Source organism: Protomyctophum bolini (assembly GCF_963924005.1).
Source record: "Protomyctophum bolini genome assembly, chromosome: 15".
In the NCBI taxonomy this organism is placed as follows: Eukaryota; Metazoa; Chordata; class Actinopteri; order Myctophiformes; family Myctophidae; genus Protomyctophum; species Protomyctophum bolini.
The window spans coordinates 13,416,932-13,430,545 of record NC_137876.1 but is presented as its reverse complement, the minus strand read 5'-3'; the positions used below and the strand labels follow the sequence as shown (position 1 = coordinate 13,430,545).

Genomic DNA, 13,614 nt, shown 5'->3' with positions numbered 1-13,614 from the left:
TGTGACTGTGTGGATTTCTTTCATTGCGTGAATACATTTCACAATAGTTTTGTCTTGAATTGTATATATTTTTGTGTCTTATACAGATAAGACACAATATATACATATACCTACAGTATGATGTCATAAGTGAAAAATGTCTACTACTTTTGGAAGTGTGGAAACAAATGTAGAGAAAAGTGAACACATGACCTTAAAGAGATGGTTTCCAAGGAGAGCACTTGTCTATGCTGCAGTTACAGTCAACCAACCATGTGTCGACAACACCACTGCAACTGTGTGTACATAGACAACAATGTGATAATACTGTGGGTCTTATGGTCCCAAATATCGCATTTAAATCATAAAATGGTCCAGGCAGAGATGGTATCCACTATTCAGACCTGCTTCCAACACCCCACAGAGGGGCTAAACCTAGAACAATGTAGTTATTTGACTGTTGTTTAATTGTAATAACATTCAATGAGTGAATGAGTAATGTCTTAATACATTTACATAATGCATGCATAAGTGGGCAAGCAAAAAAGATATGTGTGTCTAATTGGGATCTTCATGCCAATTCACTGGTCATTTTCTTTGGAGACAACTTTTAATTATTCTCCCGCTGCACATGTAAAGACAATCCAGCTGCTCTGCTGTGCGATCCCAATGGGGATGGGTTTGGGTTCCCACCACCCTCCCCCTATTCCAGCACACACCCACTATGGGAGCCCCATATAGACAAGGGCTGCATCCACCCATCCCTGCCCCCATCCATCCCACCTCCCAGCCCCCGGCCCCCGAACCACGGCCCCAAACCTCGACCTCATCCCACCACTCTATTGTGTGTGTGGGTAGTAGCTCAGCCACTCTATTGTCTGGCCCGGCTCTGCAGCACGTACTTTATGCACAAACAAGACGACACAGTGGCGCTAGCCCGCCAGCCGGCCTAAAGAAAACAATGTCTCCTCAAGATCATTCATAAACACCCTGAACCAGCCCCGGCGGCTCACAGTAAATATGGGCCTTCTGCAATGCTGTGACCACCTCGTACTGTAAACATCCCCATGGGAGGCTGCGGGGCGTTCAGCCGCCATCCACATGATCTCACATCTGCACAACTCGATCCAGGATGTACAACAAGTGCCTACAGCAGTGGTTTTCAAACATTTTTATGTCATTGAACCCTAGATTAATATGGATTTGGCCATGGACTCCCATTTGAAGAGTTTGTGCCAGGGAGTCAGGGACCCCCATAAGAGATTTGTCATTTTCCTTCAGTGTTTAAGCTGTTCTTCATTCTGCTGGGGACCCACTGGACCCTGCCAGGAACTCCTGACCCCACTTTGAGAATCAGTGGCCTACAGTATAGTGTACTGGTGGAAATCTCCTGGACCGAAACCTCAACAGGAAAAGTAGAGGCCATGTGACAGGGCTTAGCAGCAGGATGAGAAGCTGGGATATGTGCAGAGAAACTTGGTGTAATAAAGCATTCCTCCCTGAGGCTTAAATGCTTGGCTTATTCTGCAGCGTTTAGCGATATACTTGGTGGAAGTTGAAAGCAAAGTTGTAAGTGTCCACTGCCTCACAAGGCCAGCGGTGGGAGCCCTTGACCTCTGAACGGACGGACTGCCAGAGACAGCTGGTGTGGCCCATGTTTATTTATTTATTTCTTAACAAAAGACAGGTGGTCACACTTGAAAAGGGCACACAAACACAGTCACACACACACACACACACACACACATATGTGCACGCAAACGTGCACTCGCATTCAGCTTTTCTTTCTGTCTTTTTCTCTCTCCATGCAGGCGTATGCGTGCAGTGCACATGCACATGCATTCAAGCAATTTATCTGTTGACATATTATTTTGTCTTCCAGAAAATTGCTATTGCTCCCAGGAATAAACTCATTCCAGTCTGATATAAGAGAAAGCATTCTCAAGGATAAGAAGAAAGAGATACCATCATTACCCAGTTACGATACGTAATGTTACATGTTCCCACTGAATATACTGAAATCCAAAGACAGTGTCCTTGATAGGTCGTTCTTTTATTTATCAACACTGAAGGACCACTCAAGTTCAAGATCACAATCTACAACTTTCATCTGAATTGCATATACGGCATTATGTCGTCCAAAAGTGCATAAATGCATATCAACTAGTGCTCACACTGGGGTTGCCTTGTTTGGAGACTGCCAAGACACAGTGTCCTTGGTCCACTGCACAGCTGTCACTTACTCACACTCATTGACGCATATTTATAGCAGCAGCATCATTGGGCCCGACGCTCACACTCCAGGCCACAGCTGGTCCCCAAAAGAATGGGTGAAAGACAAAGCCACATGCTCCTGCTGGCCGACTGCAGTTGGCCTGGTCTTGGAGTCTGTACTTGTACTATGTACTGTATCTCCTCACAGATACCCAACCACACATGAGCCACGGTAAATTAGGCTCTAATAAAGGCTTTTAACCATATAATATACTTGGCTTGGTGAGTGTGCCTGAAGTAAGTCCAATGGCTGCTTCTTTTTCTATGGATGAGGAGCATTCTCGGAAGGCATAGCGTGACCTTTTTTGACCGCCTGCCGTAACAGTGGAGATGTGCTGAAGACACAGACAGCTGCATGCGCTTCTTTTGAAGGTACATTAAACACATGAACCCTAGTGTCCCTATTCTGGGATGAACATTCAACAAAAGCAGCTGATTTACAAGCTCACAATGTGTTGTGAGAATGACGTGTTATGAGCTTGTAGATCATCAATTTCCGGCCAGTCAAAGAAGAATACAGGGTTTAAGTGGTTGATTCATCACTTCATTATGCGGGAGGACCCCTGGCACTGCCATCAGTCCTTCCAGTAAATTACCAATGAATACCTCCTCCAAATGTTTCGGATGACAGACAGGAATGTCAGCCCTAAACTCTATGATCTGCTGTTGTCTGAAAGTATCTCTTCAAATGGTTTGGAAGTCCTTTGAAGAGCGTCTGCCTCAGATTTATTTTAATTTCTCTTTATATTACCTAAAAAATACAATAAGTATAGACATCTTGACGCCTTGCTAGCCAGCAGCTGTCTGTTCACTCAGCCAGAAACCATGCAGTGCCCTCTGACACCAACTGCAGCGCTCCCCACAGACCAGAGAGCCACAATTGGCCCGCTGTGCACGAAGTGACTCAAAAGCTCACGCACACTTCCAGTTACAACCCGTCTGACATCTATTCTAGAACAGTGGTTCTCAAACCTTTTAATTGCAAGGACCCCCAAAATTCCGAGTGTGTTCTAACCAAATGGACCCGTTATGGGCCCATTTGTATATGTTTAGTTAGACCTTTTAAGGGTCCACTTGGGGAACCCCTCAGGAAACCCTGAGGGTCACTGACTGGACCTCACTTGAGAACCAGTTTGTAGATCGGTTATTGTGGAAACTGTTTTAAGTTCAAACTCTTCTGAACATCTACAGCACTGGTTCTAAAAGTGGGGTCTGGTGGTCTTTGAAGGGGTTCCCCAGCAAAATGAAGTTTAAACAAACAATAATCTGATTGAAAAGGTTTTCAATCTGAAGGTGCCATGACATGAAAAGGTATGAGAAGCACTGATCTACAGTACCAAGTAAAGTGACTGGTTCCTTTAAGGGCCATGGTGAGGACTTCCGCCAAGGAGAACAATTACTCAGAGCTTAGCACGACATGACCCTGAAAAGCAGTCATCAGTGATGTACCAGAGCCAAGGAAAAGTGATGACTACAGCTCAAGGTCATGACCAGTAGGCACAACTGTAGCCAAGCAGTCTGCGACAAAGACTCGGAAGACCTCGTTTGCACATTTAAATCCAAATACTGGGTTATCAGAAGTCTCAAGGCAAGTCAGAGTGACTGGGTAGGAATTTCACAATCATATCTCCGTCAAAACGGTCTGATAATCAGCAGGGGAACAGCGGGTATCTAGGCATGGTGGATTGCAAGTAGATATTTGTTTGATTTCTTCTACATTACCAAATTGAACATGGCCTTGGTATATGGTCAGTTTATTATTTAATCAAAACATACTTAGTGTGCTGCCATCTGCTGATTGACATGTTTAACACCATTATGTGCTATCATGCACAAAAAAGAAAAGGCCAGACATCAAAGATAAGACATATCGATTGGATAGATAGAGTAAAGCTTTAAAGTATTTATTTGGAAATTTAATACATATATACACACACAAATAGACATCTGGAATAGGATAGGATAGAAAAAAATACAGGTACACTATAGTATAAAATGTAGTTTCAGTATCTCATGAAGTCCAAAGGCAACTTATGTATTCAACCATAATAATCGTCTAGTCGCTCCTTGTTCAGTCGTCTTATGCCTCCGGTAGTTATGATGAGCAGCCACAACACACAACCTGGTCATATCGTCCACTGTAGCTGTGGAGGTGAAACAAACATCAGAATGAGTACAAAAACAACAACCATACAATGAATGTATCATAAACTCAATTCCTCCAGTGAACCAGTTCAAACTGTTCAGGCCACGACCCCCAAAATAATCATTATTTGAACCATCACCACTTCACTGTCATCTGGACACTCTGGGGCAGAAATGTGCCGGAAGTGTGGAAGGCACGCTACACCACGCTGCCGATGCTGAATGGTAGGATGAAATACATGACATCACACTAGGACCCCCTCAAAAACGAGATGCTGCACACTTATCCTCAAAATAATTTTCAAAATAAATGAAAAAGATGTTTTACATAATTCTATTCCATTTTAAATGAACACTGAGGATGTTACTGTGCATGATAAACAGGATTATGAAAATACTGGAGGCTTTGGAAACAGGACAGTTTCAGTCCCTTATTACACGGGTTACTGTAGAAAGCCATGCTGTCCGAGTGCACACATAGTCACGTTGGTATGTATAGTGAAAAAATATCAGCACAGCTGCTCCAAGGGAAACAAGATAAATCTGTTTACTAGCCCCCTCTGGCTCATTTTACATGCATAGCACCGTGTGCATGTAGTTGTACCATATACATGTAGTTTATAAGTCATCACCAATAGGATAACTTAACTGAAATAAATATTCTTAGATGCACAGACAACTGATATAAAACACCGGACCTGGTTAGAGCAGCTCCACAGCTACAGTGGACGATATGACCAGGTTGTGTGTTGTGGCTGCTCATCATAACTACCGGAGGCATAAGACGACTGAACAAGGAGCGACTAGACGATTATTATGGTTGAATACATAAGTTGCCTTTGGACTTCATGAGATACTGAAACTACATTTTATACTATAGTGTACCTGTATTTCTTTCTATCCTATTCCAGATGTCTATTTGTGTGTATATATGTATTACATTTCCAAATAAATACTTTAAAGCTTTACTCTATCTATCCAATCGATACGTCTTATCTTTGATGTCTGGCCTTTTCTTTTTTGTGCATGATAGCACATAATGGTGTTAAACATCAATCAGCAGATGGCAATCAGCAGATGGCAGCACACCAAGTATTGGACCTGGTGAGACGTAGGAGGGGCCCGGACAGGAGTAAACCCACAGAGCCTAGTCCTTCCACGCTCCAGAATGGTACCTCCCAGTCCCAGCAGAGTAGTTCAGGAGGAATGGATTGTGTGGCCCTGGTTTTTGCCCTAATGGGACTGATCGAGGGTAGCTACTGGGACGTAGTCTGGACTTGATCACCCCGGCTGGGTCACCTGAATGAGGGGTACGATGTTGGGAGACCCGAAACCCTGATGACCTTGGGATACATCACTGAGGATACGTCCCAGGTGCATCCATGCAATGTATTCTCTTTTTTTTTTAAGTCTATAGAATAATTCTGGACAATTTCGAATTCCCGCTCCCTTTTTTCACGAGGAAGTGACAAGATCATGCAATGTGAATTTAAACTAAATTATGTAGTATGAAAGGAAAATAAGCAGTACATAAGAAAAAACAAATACATGAGAGCTACTCAAGTCGTCCTACAAAACCGTTCAGAGAAACACATTCACAACAGTCCTGGCTGAGTAGGACTTCTGACTATAGGAGCAGGATTTGAAGCCTGCAACATTGATGTCTACCTGCTATCCTCATTACTCTGGCACTAATTTGTTTTAATTCTTAGCACTCCATTTACCCATTTATCAGATCTACAAGCTCACAGGGGCTCTCTTTTGCTGCACAGCGAAGTGCAGCAAAAGTTCTTCTTGCATGAATACAATCTGGGTTGAAATAACCAAACAGATATCACTGGTAGGCAAGTTTCTGAACGGTCTACAGCCATCCGGAGACAAAGTGAGTAGATCAACAGGTGTAATCTTATAATTAGAATTAGTGAGGAACAATTATATGAAGATCGGATGAAAATGGGCTCCTTATACCCACTTTGTACAATCGGTCTCAGGTTAAATGTCTAAATAGTTTAAATATTGTGGTGGGACTCACTCTAAGGCAGTGCAGACTGAGCAGCAGTCGTTAAAGCAGTTGGTGCACTGCTGGATGCAGGATGGGCAGACTGGACGCTCACACTGGGCACACGGCCTCCTGCTGCCCTGTCTTCTCTGACACACGCAGCACCCAGAGGAACCCACAGTCGAACCTACAGCCATACAGGAAATTCATTAAGCAATCAGGAATTGTATGTCAGGCCCTGACTGATGTCAGATTTCTTCTTAACTCATAGAATGCTGAAAGCGTTTTTAAACGTTTTATTATAGCCAAGCGCAAGAAGCGCATAACGTTTTTATACGTTTTATGGTCCAAAAAACGTTTTTTTATTGATTACTATTGTTCAACTATATTTGCGCCCGGACAACTCATAATGTAACACCGATCGGCTCTAAAAAGAGTTAAAACCCCCCCCTGCTGAAAAGAGGTGTTGGTCTGAGAAGCGTCTGGCACCGCCTATTGGTTGGTCTATGCGAGGACGTACGACGTATTGGAGACGGCCGTCCGGCATAGACCAACGCAGATGTCAGGGGACCTAAAATGGATGGGACAATGCTCTTGTTTGTGTGAATACACTCGATTCCCCCTCCCCTCCTGTTTCTACATGGTTTCTCCCGAGGGAGAATGGTGGGGGGGGGGGGTCTCTTCCTCTTGGATCGCATTGGCAGTTCCCCCCCCACTCCCGAGTCCCCACTGCTTTCAACTGCAAGGCTTGCACTCTGATTCTCGGAACAAGATACAACGCGATTTGCTCTCTGCCCGTATATAAACCTGCAACGATCGGCATTTGATTTCATAACGTAACGTTTGCCAGACACATGTGGAGTTAGTCATGGACAGATTGCACATCATTATCGAGGGCCCGCCATGATACGTTGGTCGCTGATCGCAAGCCGTACTGCTGCTGCGCTGCTCGCAATCCAACCATCCAATCCATCCCCCTTTCTCGTTACAACAGGCTATTATAAACTCACCGTCGAGCAGCCTGCCCTGCACCTAATGTGATAAAATGAACGGCAGGACAAAATCGGATCGATTATTATCTGTCTATCAGCAACATACGGGTGTTTGTCTTGCAACGACAGGTGGTGCTTTCTCGTTTTTTTTCTTCCAAATACGTTGACGTGCTGCTGCCGCATCCATCTCGTTGTTTTTCTTGTTTTTTTTCCCAAACATGTCCAGACACAATCCGATCCAGTCTCGCGTCTCACCTTATAGATACGCGAGACTGGATCGATGAGGTTAGTGGTATGTCTGGACATGTTTGGAGCGGCACACGACAATCGACAATAATGTTGATTATGCAAGATAATTTCCTCAAAGCCTAGTTGCCCCCCCCCCCCCCCCCCCCCCCCCGTTACTGCGATTGTTTGTAGCTCGAATCACAGAATGAGTTCAATGAGCGTAGGGAGAGGGCACATATGGGGCTACGATTGAAGAAAGTTTCCAAGTCCGTTTTATGATCAGATAATGTGCATCAAGACTCTCTGCTTTCATAAGAAAAAAACTAATACTGTAATTGCGAATGCAATGAGCACTTACTATGAGACCTAGCAGATCACGTCTGTCTGTCTGTCTGTCTGTCTGTCTGTGTGTGTGTGTGTGTGTGTGTGTGTCTGTCTGTCCCGCTTACTGTATATGTGGACCTGGCCCTTTTGTGCCCATATATGGAGCTGAGTGATTTGGGAGTCATGGTGACATGAGTGTGATGGCGTGGTCCTGCTTTGGGGACTCCTTATATGGTTATGGCTGAGTCATGGTGACATGAGTGTGATGGCGTCTTTTGTGACCATATATGGAGCTGGCGTGGTCCAAGCACTAACTATGACACCCTGCAGATCATGTCTGTAATTTATTCTAATTGTTATTGCAATTTACGATCTGCGTTCGCCTTCCGCGTTCGCGCGTCTTACTCGTAATAATAAAAATCACACCCCTGTGAAGTGAGCAGTGCAATGTTGTGAAGTGAGCAGTGCAACATTGCACTGCTCACTTCACTGGGGTGTGATTTCTATTATTATTACAGTATTAGTATTTTTCTTATGAAAGCAGAGAGTATTCTGTTTCATACGGTATATAGTATGTACATGTCGCTATAGGCCTTATTTTGTGAATATTTAGTTGTTAGGTCCATGCTCTCTAAAATTATCTTTTTCAGAGAACTTTAGAGATGGCATGGGCCTGAATAACTATTATTCACAAAATAAGGCCTATAGCGACATGTACATACTATATACCGTATGAAACAGTCGACTCTCTGCTTTCATAAGAAAAATACTAATACTGTAATAATAATAAAAATCACACCCCTGTGAAGTGAGCAGTGCAATTGCACTGCTCACTTCACAGGGGTGTGATTTTTCTGGGTGGTATTTTTCTTATGAAAGCAGAGAGTCTACTGTTTCATACGGTATATAGTATGTACATGTCGCTATAGGCCTTATTTTGTGAATAATAGTTCTTCGGGTCCATGCCTTCTCTAAAGTTCTCTGGTGGGCGCAAGCTGCATTCAATAGCCAATTAGTGACAAACTGTATATGTGTACAATGTGTACTGTTTTCCTCCTAAAAGTAGACATTCAGGGCTTTCATTCGGTATATGGTTTGTATAGGATATTATTTGTGCTCAATTTTATATCGGTCTTTTGAACTAAAAAAACTGAACTGAAATGTCTGTCAACTTCAGGCCTCCATATCTCTGTTGTTTTTTTTCACAAGCAGCGTGCAGGCAAAAGCAGGTGTTAGAAAAAGGTCAATATCTCCAGAATGGAAGATGGTAGAATCATAATTTTTTTTTTAAATTGAAGTGGACAAGTTGGGCTTTCTTTTTATTTATGCGATTGTGATTCTCGCTATAAGAGGCCCCTCGCTGTGGGCCCCCCAAAAAGTTCAAAAAGCCCATGTTAAGCCTTCAGCACCAGTAAGCCAGGGTCCGCTAGAACCTGTAGCAGTCTATGTGTTAACATATAATCATAACATTAACTTACATCAGCTAACATTTCAAAGAATAGCTCCACGATTAAAAGTTGAAAATGGTACACAACATACTGTAGTGAAATACTAGTAACATAGTAGTCTACTATGTAGGCAATAGGCAGAGATGGGCATGCATTTGAAATACTTCTTGTATTTTATTTCACAGAACATACGTATTTTCTGCATTTTAATACACGTTTTTTCGAACACATGTATTTCGAATATATGCCCATCTCTGTATGTAGGGCAGTATGGAATGTAAAAAGTGTTATTTGAACAAAGAGTGGGTGTGGAAAGTTTTTCACAGTCCAGAGGAGCAATACAGTAATTCAGACTAAGACCAAGAACAGATTATTTGTCTGAAAAGTGAAAACATTCCAGTTGTCTCTGGGCTGGGGACATCAAATGCTCGGACATCATGGCCGTGGTAGTGCATTTAAAAATCACAACAATGCAATAAGTTTACCGTCTGTGAAAAGGGTCCTGGTCGGTCCGGCCCGACTCATACCTTGTGCGGTGGTTGCCTTGGTCAGCCTTCCATCCAGTCCAATAAGCGTCTGTCCTCTCAGCAGGGTCTGACTGCATGCAGGAGGCAGCACAGCCTGCACTGTGGGCTGTGGCGGAGGCTCGGAGCCCAGAAGCATCTTCTCATCTCCTTCCACATTCGACATGTTATCCATGGCAGCTCTGGCACCGCTGAACAGCAAACTGTTGGTCTTCGCTGTGGAGACAATGGGTTTGTGTTGTTACGCGTGTATGAATGGGATTCTTTTCACAATGACCGGAAAGGAAACGTGATAGTTTCAGCTGACATAGCCCTGGTTGTAACCTCACCCGCCAATAGCGGAGGGAGAGGTTCCAGGCTAGTAGTAGCATAGGTTCAGACTTCAGATAGTTGTAGCCTTGGATCAAAATTAATTTGGTCGAGTCTGACATTTTCTTACACAGATCTATGATTTCATATAGATAAGTAAGCTCTTATGAATTGAATATGAAGGTCCCCTATATGGAAACAAGCCATAGGTTTTAAAATGCTCTTAGGAGCAGACCTTGTATTGATTGTTACTCTTGATTTTTTTCTGCAAGCAGTTTATAGTATTCAATCAAGCAAATGTCAGACTCTATAAAATACATGTATGATAGTCTTGAACCAAGGGTAATATGATGATTGCACATGATTGGAGTGTCTACCACTGATCTCTGCGAATGCGGAAAACCACAGACTGTTGAACATATCATCGATGAATGCCAATCAAAGTCACCACATGGAGTCAGCGGCCTAATTGAACTGGACGACGATACCGCTTCTTGGCTGTCCAAATTGCCTGTGTAGCCTTACACGAACGAACGAACTGTACAATATTTTTAAAACAGTTTGCATGTTGCACACATGCCTAAAATTGCTCTTTTTTGCGACGCCCTGGTTTTATTTTAACAATGCATTTCAAACTCCAGCTTGTCCCAGTTCAGGTTGCATGAACAGCGCTCGTTTTCTGCCCCCTCAATAGAGGGTATGCGCATGCTTAAAGTGAATGGCACATCGAGTGGCAAAGCAACAGGCATAGTGAGTTTAACATTGTTTAATGCAATCAGATAGGACTTTTCTGTTTGGATGCATGGGCTGTCAAGGGCAGAAAGTAGTTTTTTGCCACTCAGTAGGCATTCCTGCATAACTTCCCGGTTTGATGATGATGTCACGCGCATACTCTATATCGTAACTCTTCTATGATGGTTCTGGATTTAGCAAATAGCAGGCAGAGGTGGCGTGCAGCGTCCTGGCCCTCTAACGCTCTGGACCAGGTCTAGCAGGTTCCATGCTAAAGCTTAATGTATAGTCGCAGTCCGACGGTACCGCTGGCCAAAAAGAACAAGAACTGATAATGATATACAAGCCAACAACACATCGCATCGAGACGCGTTGTTAGGTTGTAGATGACAGTAGATCTTCATTTTTAGGCAAAACCGACAATCACGCCGGTTAAACAACGATATTATGTAACTCCGATACAAAAGCGTGAAAGCAACATATTTGTAAACACGAGCAAACACAACGTTGCCCGTTCCATTCTCTTAACCCCAGACCAACACGAATAAACACAAGCCGAACAGTAGTGGTTAGCATAGCAAGGTTGGTAATACGCCAAACGCCATCTTCTTACCAAATATTTCTTGGCGTATTTTGTTCCCAAACACGCCACACTGGCTCAGCTCGCGTTCTCCCACGTGGACCTTGTATTGTGACGAGAAGGTCTCGGTGAAAGGACAAGCTCGTTTAGGCATTTTTATACTCTGTACGTGGCTCCTTCCTCGGTCACTCACTTGTTTGCGGGAAAAATGTTCGTGTTGACAAGCGGCTCAAGCGGAGAGCCAATCCCCTATTTGACCTGTTGTCACGTGACACCCCCCTCACCCACGTGACTTTCATCTTCTAATTCCATCTTATATACAAGTGAAAAGGTGTACCCATACTCATTCTTCATGCTCTATCTCCGACCGAACCACACTTTTACCACACATCTCTATATGCAAAATAAATTCGCCACCCTCCCCGAACTGACATAGCCTATTTTTTAGCCGTTCAAGTTTCTTATTTACTCTGCAAATATTACTTTTATGAAAATCACGATCGAGCCAGCAGATAAACGGGTGCCACAACACGCCGAGAAACAAGGAATTTAACCACGCTACTTGCATACACTGCAACTCGCTTACAATTCGCAAACCTGGCAACACTGCCTGCCTCTTACGTCACCAGCTCTGCTCCTCCTGGCCTCCGTAGTCCGTCGCGCTCACAATCTGTCGCAGCCATCTTGCTTTTCTTTTGGATGGGCGAGTGGACATTTAATGCTAATAAATTAATTATAGGTCCAGCAAGCAAATCATGATGGTCTGATTGTGCTCAATAGGTCACAATAACATTCCGAAATTAGGTGTTGTGTTTTGTATGGCATTTTCCCCAGTAGTAGTTGCATATCTATCTCAGCTTTTGCCTGATAGCACACATGCTAACGTCAGCAGCCATAGCAACATACAGTGTGCGCAGACATAACATGAGTTGTTTACAACACAAACACACGGCCTTTTCACCACGCAATACACACAACAGCTCGGGAGTTATTAAACCGAACGTGGACGCTGTTTCAGTGTTACATTTGCTGCGCATATCGGAATAATTGTAACGGCATGCATGATAAATGTAACAACGCTAAAAAACACCATTAAACATATCGTTTTCACCTTAAAGCTATTACATTTCATTGAAGCAACTCCTTAGCATTGTTTTCATACCATGGATGTGATAAGATAATGTATCAAACATAAGGGAAATATTAAATAGGATCGGGTGTACCAGTTTGGCCATTTCTTTTTTTTCAATGGGGCAATACATTGATTAAACAAACGTTTGATTGATTGAGTTGTACAACGTTATACAACCCTAAACTAATTTTAGAATACACTACACAATACAATACAATTTTAGAACATATTTTGCACGTTCCATTTTTTTACTCAGAGATCCCTTTAGCTACACATGTAATATTTCCAGGCAACGGACCTACACATGTCAGCTACCATAAACCACTTCAAGTTATTAGGACGAAATAACTGACAGGAGTGACGGTGCTGTGCTGTGAGTAAACTAATAGGGGAGAGCCGCCAAGGATGTAACATTTTGCACGTTTCATTCTTTTACTCAGAGATCCGTTTAGCTACACATGTAATATTTTCAGGCAACGGACCTACACATGTCAGCTACCATAAACCACTTCAAGTTATTTTTTTGATAAAACAGGTCGGGAGTTATTCAACCGAACGTGGACGCTGTTTCAGTGTTACATTTGCTGCGCATCTCGGATCAATTGTAACGGCATGCATGATAAATGTAACAACGCTAAAAAACACCATTAAACATATCGTTCTCAGCTTAAAGCAATTACATTTCATTGAAGCAACTCCTTAGCATTGTTTTTATACCATGGATGTGATAAGAAAATGTATCAAACATAAGGGAAATATTAAATAGTATCGGGTGTACCAGTACCAGTTTGGCCATTTCTTTTTTTTCAATGGGGCAATACATTGATTAAACAAACGTTTGCTTGATTGAGTTGTACAACGTTATACAACCCTAAACTAATTTCAGAATACACTACACGATACAATACCATTTCAGAACATATAATATTGGCCAATATGTCAAATATG

The 13,614-nt window shown here is 42.9% G+C and overlaps 1 protein-coding gene across 3 annotated transcripts; it reads right to left on the bottom strand.

Moving 5' to 3' along the window:
- Window positions 1–4,142: 4,142 nt before the first annotated feature.
- Window positions 4,143–11,745, bottom strand: siva1 (SIVA1, apoptosis-inducing factor). 3 transcript variants are annotated; one of them, XM_080783902.1, is made up of 5 exons: window positions 11,568–11,745; window positions 9,875–10,129; window positions 6,431–6,584; window positions 4,539–4,616; window positions 4,143–4,397 (listed from the first exon to the last, which is right to left on the bottom strand). In XM_080783902.1, the coding sequence occupies exons 1-4, from the start codon at window positions 11,686–11,688 to the stop codon at window positions 4,598–4,600; spliced, it is 549 nt and encodes a 182-aa protein (XP_080640028.1). In that variant the 5' UTR covers window positions 11,689–11,745; the 3' UTR covers window positions 4,143–4,397; window positions 4,539–4,597. The 3 variants fall into 3 exon arrangements, with proteins under 3 accessions (XP_080640028.1, XP_080640027.1, XP_080640029.1); XM_080783901.1 differs by lacking the exon at window positions 4,539–4,616; XM_080783903.1 differs by lacking the exon at window positions 4,539–4,616 and having other exon boundaries at window positions 9,917–10,129.
- Between the last annotated feature and the right edge of the window lie 1,869 nt (window positions 11,746–13,614).

Coding starts and splice junctions, on each gene's coding strand:
- siva1 (XM_080783901.1), bottom strand. CDS start 11,688: ATGCCTAAACGAGCTTGTCCTTTCACCGAGACCTTCTCGTCACAATAC. Junction 6,585..9,874: donor CAGGACCCTTTTCACAGACG/GTAAACTTATTG, acceptor GTATGGCTGTAG/GTTCGACTGTGGGTTCCTCT. Junction 4,398..6,430: donor TCAGTCTGCACTGCCTTAGA/GTGAGTCCCACC, acceptor TCACCTCCACAG/CTACAGTGGACGATATGACC.